The 16,109-nt window shown below is 41.7% G+C and overlaps 1 protein-coding gene across 1 annotated transcript in view; it reads left to right on the top strand.

Moving 5' to 3' along the window:
• Positions 1–8,728, top strand: part of LOC123824529 (V-type proton ATPase subunit S1-like protein) — a 30,676-nt gene extending 21,948 nt beyond the window's left edge. Inside the window, exons 6-7 of the mRNA XM_045847725.1 lie at positions 410–650; positions 4,399–8,728. Coding sequence (XP_045703681.1) covers positions 410–650; positions 4,399–4,701 — 544 coding nt within the window. The 3' untranslated portion in view covers positions 4,702–8,728. The remainder of the gene's footprint in view (positions 1–409; positions 651–4,398) is intronic.
• The last annotated feature ends 7,381 nt before the right edge of the window (positions 8,729–16,109 follow it).

Below are 16,109 nucleotides of genomic sequence, written 5' to 3'. Positions count from 1 at the left end.
AAATGTACATAAAAAACACAGATGAGTGCTTGACACATAGTAAGAGCCATTACTATAAATTTTGACCATTATTTATTTAGGTAATTCCATACTGAAGTCCATTTAAGTTTTTCTCAATTCTTTTTGCAATAACAAAATCAAGTGTTGATTCTAAAACAGGAAAAACACCAAGCTTTTTGTGTCTGTCCTTTTGTAGGAATTGTATCGCTCACTTTGGGGGGTTGCCCGGTCTTCTGCTTTCATTCCCACCCAGCCAGAAGCTCTGGTTCAGGAGCAAAGTGAAAGGCTGCCTTCGAGCCAGTTCTACTATCTGACAAAAGAGGGCGCGATTGTACTGTTTATAGACGGTGTCCTGTGTCAGCAAAGGTAGCTGTGCTTTGGGGTAACGCTGTTTTATGATTACTTTCAGATTCACCCTTACCAATTACAACAAGTTTTCCAGACAGAGCTGGTTTAGCTTGCACCAAATTGAAGTTATTTTTAATAATTCAATCCAAGCAACTTTTAATGCAACTGGCATATATGCTCCTTCGAGTTATTCCTATCACTGCCAGCGCGTCAGCAGCCTACAGCAGTACGATGCCCTCCTGTTGCCCAGCGACGTGGATGATGTATCAAGCTCGTGGGAGGTCACTTTTGTTGATTTCCAGGTAATAAACTGAAACATATTCTTCTGTGTATTTGGTGTCTAAGAAACTCAGTGTTTGTTTGAAAACACCTGAAATAGAAACCCAGCTATTTAAGGGAAAGAAATGAGTGGATACCTTTACAGAAGTATTTTTTCTTTATCCTCTAAGGTGTGAAACTGGATAGGATAGGGTATCTCCTCTCCCTACATACCCACCAGCCCGCTTCATTTTACATTCAGGTGCGTCCGCTCACTAATAAATTATCAGGGAGGAATGCCAGCAGCCTAAGCCCGAGCGAAGCTGTGGCCTGAAGCCCAGCGACTGACACGTCCTGGAGCAAGAGGCCCTTCTAGGGAGAGGAATTATCAAACAATTATTTTATTTCCTTCAGGGAGTGGAGCAGTGATCCTGTCAGGGAGATAAGAAGTACAGCTGTGGTGTGAGTGACAGCTTTGGTAGTTAGTGTAGGAATGGAGCTGTCAGCCAGGGAGTCAAAAATATCTGAAAGATCCTCTTAAAAGTATTTGGGGAAAGGCATGGGGGCAGAAGAGGTTCTTTTTCACCACTAGAACCTCAGGCTGAGAGACATCTGTCAGGTTCTTCTGTTTACCTGTGAGAAAAACTTTGACTTGTTCTTGCAACTCACTGAAATACCAGGCAGGGCTGTCCCTTTTATGGGTATTTTCCAGTCTTTTCCATATATATACATATGCATGGGAAAAATATGTATATACATACACATATACATACAGACTCTGGCACAAATAATGCCTTTTTTATTACAAAATCATTTATTACAAAGTCCTAAGCATATAATTCTGTAACATAACAATATCACAGTCAAGCACACCCTGACATTTTAGGTGAAATGTTCTACCTGCTGCCCATCTCGTGAAAGATACTCTCGTACTCTACCTCCCACACTCCAGCAAGCCTTGCTCCTGCTGGACCTTGTATATATATTTACACCTTCAACCCCGGCCTTGGAGAGGTGAGAAGCAGCGTGGGGTAGGGAGGGAGCTTGCATTCTGGAGCCCAACAGCACTGGTTTCCAATTACGTCTCAGCCACCTGGGCAAGTTACTTCGCCTTCTCAGTTTACTACCTATCCTTACAGATGTAAAGAATTCATTGCCTAATATACATGGCAACACCAGGACCCTGTCAGGCATGGATTAGCAATGACTACTGTTTATGAGTCCCCTCTGTGTGTCAGGACTGTGGCCATTGTTTTTCAGATGAGGTGACTGGAGCACTGATGATTACGTAATTTTTCAAAACGTTATCCCTGGTAAATGATAGAATTTGAGTTCTGGATAGTCCAACTCCAAAGACTCTCTAACACTTTTATATATATATTCTCTCTCTTGCCCTTTAAAAAAAGAAGCAGGAAGAAAGGACAATAAGATGGTAATAATGAAAAGGACTAATTTACACATAATCTCACCTAGTTAGAATGGAAGAAGTGACTGATTTATGCCTCCACCTTGTTTCAGACATGACTTAAGGTGACTTACAGACATACTACAAGAAAAATAATTTTGCTAAATTGGCCAAGACATGAGGATAAAGCAAAACAAAGGAAGGAAAGATCAGTTAGATCTGGTGAGGCTGGTACACAAAACCACAAGCCCATCTCTCTGCCCTGGCTGGAGCAGGCTCAGTACTTTGTCTCTGAAGCTTTGGGGCAGCCAGCATGAGAAGGAATCACCCGGTCACCTGCTTTCATGGGCTCTGTAACACTACTGAAAATGTGTGTGTGAGCACTACGTCCATCCCTGTTGTGCAGCAGGTACCAACATCTTGGACGGTGGCCTTCAGTGAACGCAGCACTGGGGGTTGTTGAAACACCCTTAATGTAAGCACGCGGCAGAATGCAAGCTCAATCCAGGAAGAGGCGATGGTGGTGATGGTGGCTCAGGGGTGTGCAGGAAGGCTGCGTCCCACACATGCAGCTTTGCTGACCTGGCTTGTTCTAGGAATGAAGTGTAGATGTCTTGTGTAGGCCAGCTGGGGATGCTGGCAAAGTGTAGCCAGCATCACAAAGAGCATGTGTTATTCAACTACAGATACCTTTGCTTTGTAGGAATGCAGACCAAGTATTGCTAGATCTTTTGACTTTTCAGTAGAAGCTGGACATCTGGATTCTAATGGGAAATTTTCAGGGTGTTCAGAGCTCTGGGCCAAACAAAACTCACCTGTGGGCTTGATACACAGTACTTGCGATCTCTAGTTCAGAAAATGGACGGACAATATACCTTCAGCATTGTCCATAGATACTGTTTGACTCACCAAGTCTTGTTAAGAATTACAGGGCAGTCAGTGTGAGGACATTCTCCTCGGCTGCAGTTGCAGCATCGAATGAGGCCATCTCTGGTAACTGTTCAATCACTAATTCGAAGACTAGGCCATGTTACCTCCTCACAGAGGGGGCAGGCCAAGGCCCCCAGAAGCCAGGTGAGAATCTCCTTCAGAAGCTGTTTTGGATTCACTCTAGAGCAGACAATCGGGTGAGCAAGGCCCCGAAAGTCTGTGGCACGGTGAGTGGCTACAATCAGTTTAGCACAGAAAAATGCTACTGTGCCTACTTAAGTCATAAAAATGACTTCTCAGTAAAGCACTCATGGATAATTCAATTTTCTGATGTACTTTAAAAAAATTGACCAGGTATCTAAATGAAGTGACACAGTGTAGGGTTATATTGTAAAAGCCAGCTAAATGTAGGGGTTGCCTTCAGAACTGATTGCTCCCTTTAAAGTAATTACCCTGTAGCCTTGTTTCTTTCATTGTGACAGTATTTAGATATCAGAGCCAGGTTGTTGACTTGAACCTCTCTGGGTTCCATCTAATTACACCACTTCATTTGCACATATGGGAAAGCTTTCCTTTGTACTCTCGGTAGGAAGTAAGGAGGGGCCGCAGCTACATAGCTCTTCCCAAAACAGTATGAGTCTGCAGGACACAACAGATAAAAAGAGAGAGGTGATGATGGGCGGGAGAAGAGACAGAACACACCAGGAGTTAGGAGCAGTCAACTGGCAAGGGACTCTGAAGCTAGACTGGCTGCCTTTCACTTTATAGCTTTACTGTACTTATTGCTGCGTGACTCTGGGCAAGTTACTTAACTTATCTGTGCTGCAGTCTCCTCACCCATAAGAGATAAAGTAGTAACTTACAGGCTCCTGTAAATATTAAATGAGTTAGACAGCATCTGATACATAAAAAACCTTCAATAAGTGTTAGCTTTTATTATTTTCCATGCTTTACATAATTGGGAACCATGTTATTTTTCCCTTAAAAGAGTTTCCTGTGTAATTTCTGTCAACAGAATCAAAGGCAGAAGAACTGAGATGAAATTCTTTGTGAAATTTATACTAACACATAAAATTTTGAGTGTGATTGAATCTCAGAGACACTGCAGCAGTTGTGGTTTATGAATGAGAACACTCCTAAGGATCAGATTGAAAGAAGGTTTATTTCAGATCATTGAAATAAAGGTTTTATTTCAGAGCCTTGCATTTCATGAGCCTCTTAATTATGACAATCGTGTATCCTAGAGGTGTTTCTGGGTCAGCCTTGAATGAAAATCTAGTTTTACTGTCCCCTAATCACACTCACATTTGTTAGATCGTGTGCTTAAATTATTTAGAAAACATGGGCACAACATCTTAAATTTGGAATGAGGGGTCCAGATCCCCCGGCCCGTCTGGAAAGCAGACTCACAGGAGAGACAGAGTATGTCACTTCAGCTCTTCTTTCTCTCCTGACAGATCCAAGGCTTTACCATCAAGGGGGGACAGTTTGCCAAGGCCCGAGACTGCGCCCCTTCCTTCTCACCAGCCATTCTGATCGGCCTGGCCATGTCCCTGATCCTGCTGCTGGTTCTGGCCTACGCCCTGCACATGCTCATCTACCTGCGGTATCTGGACCGGCACTATGACTTCATCCCGTCTCCGGCCCGCTTTCCTCAGCTGAAAGCTCGAGATGCAGCAGAAGAGAAGGAGCTGCTGAGGAGCCAGGGAGTTGAGTGCTATGAACTGAGAACCCAGGAGATCTGCAAAGTGTATGTGTAGCAGCACAGGCCTTTTCTCCCTCACCAAGGCCACAGTGGGCTCTGAGGGGAGCCATTTCTGTTCTTGCTGTTTGACTTCTGATGCAAGGTTTTCACCAAACGGCTTGATTAAAAAACAAGAAATACATGCCAAAAATACATTTTAAAGTATCTCCCTGCTTAGGTAGACTTCGGGCAATGTAAAAAGAATTCTTGTCCTGGCTGGTGTGGCTCACTTGGTTGAAGCATCATCCCGTAGACCAAAAGGTGGTGGGTTTGATCCCCAGTCAGGACAGTGTACGATACACCATTCACTGATGCCCAGCCTGCTCCTTCCAGAGCCTTCTGCCCCAGAGCTCCCATGGACCTCCGGCAGTGGCCCGCCTAGCCAAGCCTGGTGTTCTCTCCTTATCCCCCTACCTGAACCCCTCTTGCCACTGCTTCCTACCTTGTTAGGAACCTTGAATCTTAATAGTTATTAATGCAAAAGAAAAAATATTAAAAAGAAAAAGGAATTCTCAGGAATCCCACAAAGATAAATATGATTGTTCATTGCCTCAAAGCTACTTTGAAAGCAAAAGAATGTTTCATGCTAGGGAGATAAAAAAAATGCCAGACAAACAACTAAAAACCACCAGTGCAATGTAAAGAAGGGAAGACACACTTGTTTCTTCTTTCCTGTGCCAGTTTGGAGGTGGAAAGTGTAGAAATAATAAATCCAAGGTCATCTGGAAGATCTGAATTTAAAATACTCTTTAACATAATTTTCATTGTTCAGAAATCATGTCACAACTTTCACAGAACTATTTAGGGGGGAACTCTTTATCAATATGGTAGAATACTTTATTCAAGGGTTTTCCTGTCATTTATTTTGCTACTTAGAGGCAGCCCAGGTCACTCTGTGAAGTAGGGGTAATAATCTTGGTACCATTTTACCTTCCCCATTTGGTTGTGATGTGAATGTTCATTTCATTTATTGATTTAGACCTCCATTAGCTCTCCTAGCTGCCAGTTGAAATAAACAAATGAGCTAAGTAAGAACAGTGTGCTTGCTATGATTCAAGGTAAATCCCTAAGCCCCCTTCCAACAAGACAGTGACCCCAAAACTCTTCTTTAATAGAAAATCTGTAGCCACCACTAATCTTTCTCCCGTTTCCTTCCATATGGATTTCCCCATAATCTCTTTCAGTGTTTAGCAGATACTGGAGATTGGCTCACTTTGTATCTTGGCCAAATCTTTTCTAATGTGCCTTCTGTGTTAAAGAGATCTTAAGTATATAAAATATACATTGTATTTCCCTAACAAGATTTCCATACATGACCTTGATTCTGAGATACCCCCACACAAAACAGAATGCAGATAGGAACAATGTTGGGTAGAGGTCATGCACAGAGAAACCGGATCTTCTGGGCAGCTGTGTGGACGGGTCCATAATCTAGTCCCATTTTTGAAATCAAGTAGTGGATGACAGTGACTGTGGGATTTCTGTTAGGACAGTCTCATGTTGGACATTTCTTCTGGCTATATTAATGGCTGTGAATGTAGCTTTGGTTTCTGTGACTGATCTGCAAGGATCTCTTCTCTCTTGTCAAAGGGCTGACATAGTTGAAAATCAGACCCAGGTCTAATCCTGCAAATGGGTAAACTGCATTACAAGTGGAATTCACAACCTTGCCAGATCTCTTATATGAACATAAGAGCATTTATTACAAATGAGAGGAAGCTTGAAATAGGGATGGTAACTTTGGGGAGAATTTAGATGACTTTAATAAGAATGTTGAACCCCCAAACTCCACAGAGTTTTTCTTGCTAGCAGAAGTAAGCCCCCTGGGAGATGAATTTATTCCTTTCCTGCTTGAAAACTTTGCAATAGTCTCACTGGAGATAGTTACTTTGCTGGAGGGTGCCAGTTTGCTTTAATGCCTGTAGGCAAGTAGACTCATGTTCTAGCATATCCCAGGAAGCCAACTGCAAAGTCAAATCTGGAAGAATAAAACAGCAAGGTTTTGCTAATTTATGCAGCAAAAGACTGGGAGAAATGAATATATGTGGGAATGGATTCTGGACGTGCTAACTCAGAGAGTGAGGTGAATAATTTTAGATTGGGCTGAATTTTTCTGAGACAGTTTTTCTTACTGGATTTTAGATGGAATGTGCTAGTTTGAACAGCTGGGAATATTTTTAACAGTTTTCTCAGCTGGTTGACTAAAATTTTTACTCAACAGTGGCATATACTAAAATGAAGTCGCTACCAGAAATCTCTTAAAGAAACTAAATAACTTAGAGAATTAGAATGTAGGAACAGATTTGTCATGCTCTCCCCCTCCTGCATAACTGTTTTCCTCTGTGGGGGCCCAGAAGGCCCTTCTTTTGTCAGAGCACTGCGAAATATGTTGGGAACACAGCATCAGCATTTTTGAAAAGTGCTGTTAGTGGCTGTCCTCTGTAGGCCGTGAGTGAAGGTAGGAGATGCTACCCTTGGACTGGAATCCTTAGTTTCAGTAAGGATGCTGGGGGTCTGGAACAGCAGAGGTCAAGTATCAGCACAGCAGCCTGAAGGGCTGAAGGGCAGGAGTGTTAATCAGATTAGAAAATATTTATTAACGGTAAAGCAAGCTATGATGGATGTGGCAAGGAAGTCCACTGAAGTACTCACTAATCTGAATCTTCATCATCTAGTTCTACTTTAGAAAGGCCTTATTCGAGTCATCATAGTGGATTCCCAGAACTGAGACTACTTGTCACTCAGACTCCTTGAATGAAAAAGAGACCTCTTAAAAAAGGGTCTGTGGTCTTCACATCTAACGTTCAACATTATCATGAACAATCTTATACTTGTCAACTTAGTTTCTGTATTTTTACCATACTTCTGGTGTGTTCTGATCTTCAGATATACAACTCACACTATTCCCATGGATGCCTTTATTATCAACCCAGCAGATAGGGGATTATTGCCTTGTAATTGTTAGTGTTGCAGGAGCGTAGCCTGAGAGATGTCTGTCTTCCCGGTACATCTGGAACAATATGGCAAAAGAAGTGATGTTGAAGTGAGTAGGAGTTGTCCAGGTAGCTAATGTGAAGAAAGACAAACATGGCCGAAGGAAACACATACGTAAAGACTGGACGCTATCGTGTGCAGAGAACTATGAATACATGCATGTAGGCAGGCTTATATTACGTATTTAGAGTGAAGAGAGATAAAACTGGAAATGAAGAGAGGGAACAGAAGGCTGCAGTCAACTAAAGACTTAGAATCTTGCCTTTAGGTAATGGTGAAAATTTTAAGCAAGATAATTACATAGTATGTAAGTGTTAATAGAATAGAGACAGAAATGCCAATTAAAAGATTATTGCAATAGTTCAGCCAAAAAATAATAGGATCTAAACTAAGACAATGGGACAAGAGGAAAGAACTGCAAGAGATACTTAGGGTGTTGGCTACTCAGTGAGGCTTGGCAACCACTGGCACAACACATGTGACTGGTTAGGTCTCTCATGTGGGGTGCTGGGCGGATGGTGATGCTGGCCTCTGCAAACAGGGAGAAACAGGTGAGGTAGGCTTGGGAAAGGAGACAGTAGATTCCTGTAAGCAGGTCCTCTAGTAGAGGTCCGAGTAGGTGGTTGGATGCATGAATCTGGGACAAAATGGAAAGATCTGGACTAGAAAATTGGAAACATAGCCGGTGCTGTCAGTGTCCTGCCCATATACCTTTGGTCCTTATTATTTCAGTGTGTCGTTGTGGCCCATGTTACCATTGCAATAACTGCCCTCAGAGGCTGTGCTGCCCTCAGGGGCTTCCATTGCCCTCAGAGGCTGTGGAAGGTTAGAAGTGCTGAAGAAGTGATGCCCCCGGGCAGTCATCTTTGTTCAATGACACTCAGGGGTTGCGTATAAATACTCATGCTCATGTGTCCCTTGACTGGAACCATTTTAGAGTGTGTTTTACACCATTTCCTGGAGTTCCCCAGCAAGACTGAACCTTTGCCCATTGTGGTTTCTTGCTTGATAATGTTCACTTTATTGATTCTCTTCACCCTGTCTTACTTCCCTGCTTTCCTAATGATACTTCTGGTGTCACTTCCAAAATAAATGACTTTTATTCAAATCCTTGTCTCAGGTTCTGCTTCTCAGGAAATGCAAACTAAGTCCAGCAGCATGGGCATAGGGGCAAAGTTGAAAATGAGGTGGTAGATGTTGGAGAAATGAATGAAATCACCCAAGTAGAAAGGATAGGCTGCTTATAGACCCCTGGGGAACCCATTGTTTATGGAGTAGGATGAGAAGGGGAAATCTGTAGAGAAGCTAGAGTAGGAGCAATCAGAGAGGGAATAAGTCAAACCATGAAAAGAGTCGTGTCTCAGAAATCAAAGGAAAAAAAGGCTTTTAGGATGGAAGAAATAGTCGGTCATGTCAAATGCTGGAAAAAGCAGGGAAATAATTAAGTGTTTATTCCTTGGATTTACCCAATAGGAGTTCATTAATGATCATCATACTCCATGGAAAAGAGGGAGTAGAGATAGCTTAGTATTTATTCCCCTGGTTTTCTCCCAGAGGGAATACCTTGAACTGGTTACATTCCTTCTCCGAAGATCACTGCTTCTCTCGAGATTGTCTTCTCCACAAGACTCTCTCCTTCAGGGTTTCAGTAACTTCTTCCTTTGTCCCTTTGGTTTCAGAGACAGTACCAAGTCCATTGCTACTTGTCCCAGGTTACTGTACTGTTCCTTGTGGGTCTCCTGTACCCATCTGGGATCTTCATAAATGATCCCTTTGTACATAAACCCTCCTGAAATTTGAGAGTACTTGCTTCCTGTTGGGTATCAGACTTATATAGAGGTTTACACAAATTAAAATTTATTTGTTGCTTGTTTGTTTTGTATCTAGCAGTTTTTCAGAAAATTTGAAACAGCTATTTTAATAGGATGGAAAAAAAACTGGAGCATGTTGTACAGTAAGACAGTGGTTCTGAAGTTGTGGCATTTTTTTTATTTGTATTGTGTTCTGCTGAGACATGAATGATGATGCTCATATGTGTAATACACTGCTGTAGACATGCCCACATATCGTTACCCTTTGCCCCAACTTTCAGGGCTCTATAGCCCGATAGTCCTTTGGGATCCCTGCTGAAAAAAAAAAATCCATGTGTAGGTGAAATAGGTAGCTGGAAGCCGCAGACAATTCCCGGGTAACAAACTGAGGCTTTCTCATTTAAAAATGCATATTTTAATGTAAGGGTGGTATTATTATAAGGAATCCCTTGGATATCACCTAATGTATGCAAACAGCATAAAAATAATTGCTAAGAAGCTGCATGGGCACCATATCAAGTTGATTGTCTCTGTAGTTGGGAGCCCCTGAATTAGAGAAAGGTCAAAGAATGTTTCCCAGAGAAAGGAGAAAACTGGTGAGACAAGGTCCTCAGAGAAAGCTTCCTGTTAGAAGTTTACTTCTGGGGGTGTGGAGAAGCACTTTTTCTGCCTCCATGGAGGGACATGGCCTTCTGGGAACAATACCGAACAGCTGCTTCTTCTCTCTCTGTCCCTGCACACCCTCACACCCCAGAGTTAGAAAGATTCTGAAACGAACAAATCCAGCTTTCTCTACATTTTTGGACAATCAGCTTTTATGTCAGATTTTTCGCTGTAGAGTAAACCTTGCAGTGTTTGCTACATGGTGCTTTCAGTTACTGAGTGCAATGACATTTTATGATGATACTAGAGCAAACTTCAAGATCCCAATAAATGTAATTGAAAGGATGGTTTGGGCATTTAGTGAAGGAAAAATAGGACAAATGTAGGTGGTCAAATTTAGTTGTTATAATGGTTATTATTTTGCAACACATGTAACCCTGATGCTGGTCAGGTGGATGTTCTCCAATGCTATGGCTTACTCGGTTAACATTTATTTATTTACTTTTTATAGTATATTTTATTGATCATGCTGTTACAGCTGTCCTGTTTTTTTCTCCCCTTATTCCCCTCCACCTTGCATCCCCCTTCCCACCAGCTCCCCCGCCCCCCCACTTAGTTCATGTCCATGGGTCATACATATAAGTTCTTTGGCTTCTCCATTTCCTGTACTATTCTCAACCTCCCCCTGTCTATTTTGTACCTATGAATTATGCTACTTATTCCCTGTACATTTCCCCCATTCTCCCCCCTCCCCTTCCCCACTGATAGCCCTCCATGTGATCTCCATTTCTGTGATTCTGTTCCTTTCTAGTTGTTTGCTTAGTTTGTTTTTTTTTTGTTTTTTAGGTTCAGTTGTTGATGGTTATGAGTTTGTTATTATTTTACTGTTCATATTTTTGATCATCTTCTTTTTCTTAGATAAGTCCCTTTAACATTTCATATAATGAGGGGTTAGAGATGATAAACTCCTTTAACTTGACCTTATCTGGGAAGCACTTCATCTGCCCTTCCATTCTAGATGACAGCTTTGCTGGATATAGTAATCTTGGATGTAGGTCCTTGCCTATCATGACTTGGAATACTTCTTTCCAGCCCGATCTTGCCTGCAAGGTTTCTCTTGAGAAATCAGCTGATGGTCTTATGGGAACTCTTTTGTAGGCAACTGTCTCCTTTTCTCTTGCTGCTTTTAAGATTCTCTCCTTATCTTTAATCTTGGGTAACTTGATGATGTGCCTTGGTGTGATCTTCCTTGGGTTCAGCTTCTTTGGGACTCTCTGAACCTCTTGGACTTTGTGGAGGTCTATTTCCTTTGCTGGATTGGGGAAGTTCTCCATTATTTTTTCACATAAGTTTTCAATTTGTTGCTCTTCCTCTTCTCCTTCTGGCACCCCCGTGATTCAGGTATTGGAATGTTTAAAGTTGTCCTGGAGGTTCCTTACCTCTCTTCATTTTTTTGAATTCTTGTTTCTTCATTCTGTTCTGGTTAGATGTTTATTTCTTCCTTCTGTTCCAAATTGTTGATTTGAGTCCTGGTTTCCTTCCCTTTACTGTTGGTTCCCTGTATATTTTTCTTTATTTCACTTTTCATAGGCTTCACTTTTTCCTCTAATTTGTGACCATATTCAACCATTTCTGTGAGCATCCTGATTACCAGTGTTTTGAACTCTGCATCTGGTGTGTTGGCTATCACTTCATCACTCAGTTCTATTTTTGGAGATTTAATCTGTTCTTTCATTTGGGCCATATATATTTTTTTTGTCTCAGTGGGCATATTATATTATAAGGGGCAGAGCCTTAGGTATTTGCCAGGGTGGGACAACCCAGTAACTGCATTGTGGCACTGTATGTGGGGGAGGGGTCCAAGAGGGAACAATGCTGATTGCTTGGCTGGCTTTCAGTCACTTCCTCTGCTACCCACAGACAAATTGAGTCCTTCTGGTGCTGATCCTCAGGTGGGTGGGTTTATGTACGTTCTAAGATCCTGTGTGTCTCTCCAGTGAACTCTCCTGTGAGTCTGGGAGTTTCTCCTCCTGCTGCAACTCCTACATATTTTTACAGCCAGAGGTTTTGAGGCTTTATTTTCCTACCCTGGAGCCCTGGGTTGCATGGTCTGTCTGGCTCCCCAGTTGTTCCTCCTGGGTTATCCACACATGAATGTGGGACCACTTAGTCCACCAGCTGCTGCCTTACTGCAAGCCCTCTCTGCCCCCACTGTACATCTCTGTCCCTCCTACCCATCTGAATGAATATCTCTTCTTTAACTCCTTGGTTATCGGACTTTCATACAGTTTGATTTTCTGGCAGTTCCGGTTGTTTTTTGGTTTTAAATTTGTTGTCCATCTTTTAGTTGTGAAAGGAAGCAAAGTGTGTATCTTGGCCGAAAGTTGGAGTTAACATTTAGTTTACTTTCCCAGTCCTCTTAGTGTGAGAAATATGTCTGCTCCCCAAGACAGTTGAGAATTACCAGGAGGTGGATTGAGTGACACGAGCTGTAGTGACTTCTATTCTCGTTTTTTTCGGCAGTCAGGTGTCTTGTCTCTGTTGATTTTTGGTCACCCCTCTTGTGACCTCACCTTCTCCCTTTGCTCTCACATCCTGGAGCTGCTGTCTGACATTGACATGAGCATCATGGACTTTTAATAAAAATTAGAGGATCACAGGATTCAGTAGCACAGGGCAGGGAATAATTTCAGATTTTCTGTTCATGGACATTCATTGCTATTCCAATTGCTGGGAATTTCTCACCAGCCAGCTTCCTCTTTTGACCTTGAACTTTCACCATCTTGGAGACTTCTCTTTTTCTTCTCCCAAATTCTTACCCACCTTAGTCTTGGAGATTGGGCCCTAAAAACCTCAGTTTTCATAAACAACATATGCTTGGTATGGGGTTGCTCTTAAAGAAAAGAGCTTTTCTCCCTCATTAGAATTCTTTCTTAATCCATCCAGGTGAAACTTAGCCACTTTAAAAATAACAACTCTTTATCTAACTCTTAAATTTAAAGTTATGACAAAAGTTTGAAAATACAAAGAAAAGAAAAAAAAACTGTTTTCTTAACAAAATACCTGACTATAGAATATTTATTCTTGCAGTTTTGGGTTCAGAAGCTAAGCTTTATATCCAAATACTCAGTGATAAAATGTTTCCCAAAACATTCATTTTTTTTTTAAATCCAGCAATGGCATTGTTCTGACCAAACTCTTCTCTGGTCTTGAATTTGTTGTCACATTTATGTGAGGCATTAGAGTTAGAAGCCTATTCAGAGGTCTCGAATTCTCCTTAAGGCATATTCTTGTTCCTACCTCAATGAATCATTCCAATGAACATATCTCTATGTGTCATTAATTTTTCTGCTCTTTAGGAGGGTCCAGATCCAGGAGAATATGCCTGTGGACATTTGGATGAATGTTGCAACCTCGACCAGCCTTCCCCTCCTTTCTTGAGCTCCCATGCCCACGACTCTGCCCCTCCTCTGGCTGACAGTGCGTATCTCCTCAGACTGAGCCTGGGTTCCCAGCGCAGCCCTGTCTTCCCGGGAACGTTTTCTGAGTGTAGACTATACAACAAAGACTGAGTGGCTGAATCCACTTCACATTCATCTGCCCTGTGGTCAGAGCTCAGGACCTGCTGACCTCCTCCATTTGTTTGCAGTTTGCATTTTTTTCATCCTGCAGGGCAAAAGTGTTTTATGTTTGTTCTCAGAGAAATTAACTCTGAACTGACCTCAAGTGCAGAGACAGACACAGATGTTCAACAACCTACTATTTAGAAAATACTCTTCAGAGAAATGAATATAGAATTGGAAATATAAGTTAGGCACAAAGGTAATTATCTATTTAGAAAGAGAAAACAAATTATAACAAAAAATATTAAATGTTGACTACATTTGAAATAATTTAGTTTTATAGCTTTTACAAAAACAAACAACCATAAGAACCCAATGTTAAGGACCCTTCCAGGGCCACGGAAGAGACCTATATAGTGTGTGTGTGTGTGTGTGTGTGTGTGTGCATGCATGTATAGAATTTTACAGGGATTTGACCTTATACACAACTGTGGGCACTGGCTAAATAGTCTCCATGTCTGCATGAGCCTGTCGTCTTCATGTCTGAGGTTAGAATTTGAAGTCTGCATAGCAGGCAGCTGGGTAGGGAAGATGGGTGTAAAGTGGGGGAGAAAGAGGATGAGCTAGAACTCAAGAAGAGAAGCTAGGACCATGAGAATGAACTGGGGCCTGCATTAGTTTTTACTGCCTCCAACCTCAATAAAGTAGTGCTCTTTGTCCCAGAGCTAAGCAAATGGCCCAGGAATTGAAGATGTTGAAGGAGGGTCCAGGAGAAGGAGGAGCAGCCGCAGGCCTGGGTACTGCTGCCCTGTGCCAACAAGGTGAGTCAGCAGGTAAATGACAATGTGCTTATGCTACCAAAGCACCTGACTCTACTTTTTAAAGGTTAAAAACAATATGGCTGCTGATTTACTTTCACTTTCTAAATCTCATGCAAATTGGTCTCTGAAACACAGTTCACCTTGACCAGAAACATACAGGGAAGTGAACTTGGGAAACACAGTTCAGCCTAGTTTTTGATGTTATTACAAAGCCACTGTAGCCCACCCACTGTCAACTTGGTGTCCATATCCATCTCTGAAAACTATACTTTAAAAATACATATATTAACAAAACCATACTTCTGCCTAACTACAGTGTGCACAACTGAAAATATGCTAACCTTTTCTCCAAAAGTGAATACTGATTTGTACTTTTGTTCACACTCATTATTCTTGTAGGTTATTCAACCTCCTACTTTGATATTCTGTACCTTAAATACTATGATATAAAGTTAACAACTACCACACATCTTATGTTAGATGGTATGGGGGTGGGAGAGAACCAAAACAAGATTTTATATATAATGTTCATATAGAAAAAAGAAAGAAATACTCACAACCACCATAGTCCTTGTTTCTGCAGCGAGTCGCATGGTCTAGCTGATACTTAAAATTGCCTTGTTTTGTTAGTTGGAGTTCCTAGACTGTGGGGTAATCCAAACATTTACTCCTGAAGTTTCTTGGCTGTTAACATCTTGCTTGAACCAACTGGTTGCCATGACTCTAATCACAGAACATGAGAATACTGAGAGGTGCCCCAGGGGATCCTCTGCCCTTCCTCTGTGGTGGCAACCCCATCACCAGGACCACTGGGGTAAATCTGGAGTTTTCACTCTATTGGTATTTCGTACTAGATAATTCTTTGTTGAAAGGTGGGGAGGGAGCTGTCCTGTCCATTGTAAGATGTTTAGCAGCATCCTTGGCCTCCGCCCACAAGGTGCTACTGGCACTCTCCTCCTGCAGTTGTGACAACCAAAATGTTTCCAGATATTGCAAGTGTCCCCTGAATAAAATTACCCCAGTTGGAAACTGGAGTAACTGCTTTCTTTGCCAGTTGGTTCACAGACGCACAGACTGGAAAGCGGCTATGTGGCAATTGCAACTTCCAGTTCAATGGAATCATTGTTTCTCCTCCTGGTGGAAGCACTCCTCTCTTGGGAACTAAGACCTTCAAGCCACCTGAGCCTTAAACTGCAGGAATAGAAAGCGAATACATTGTTGTCCAAGGAATGTTTGTTGAGATTGCACACAAAAGTGATACTTTTTCTACTTTGGTTTTCTTTTCTTGTTCCAGCTTCATTGAGATGTAATTGACATATACCATTTTGTAAGTTTAAGGTGTACAATAGGTTGATTTGGTACACTTATATATCGCAAAATAATCACCACCATAGCATTAGCTAATACTTCCACCATGTCACATAATTACTATTTCTTTTTTGTGGTGAGAACATTTAAGAAAAAATCACCTAGCAACTTACAAGTATATAATAAAATATTATTAGCTATAATCATGCTCATTTGCTCACCAAAAGTTATTTTGCTTATAACTGGATATTTATAGTTAAAAGAGATAACCTTTAAATTGCCATGGTCAAAATATAGCATCTCACCCTGACAGTGTTTGCAATG

This window comes from Phyllostomus hastatus, unplaced genomic scaffold (assembly GCF_019186645.2).
Source record: "Phyllostomus hastatus isolate PE091 unplaced genomic scaffold, TTU_PhHast_1.1 phas_contig_58, whole genome shotgun sequence".
Classification (NCBI taxonomy): Eukaryota; Metazoa; Chordata; class Mammalia; order Chiroptera; family Phyllostomidae; genus Phyllostomus; species Phyllostomus hastatus.
The sequence above is the reverse complement of the archived record's forward strand: the minus strand, read 5'-3'. Positions and strand labels throughout refer to the sequence as shown.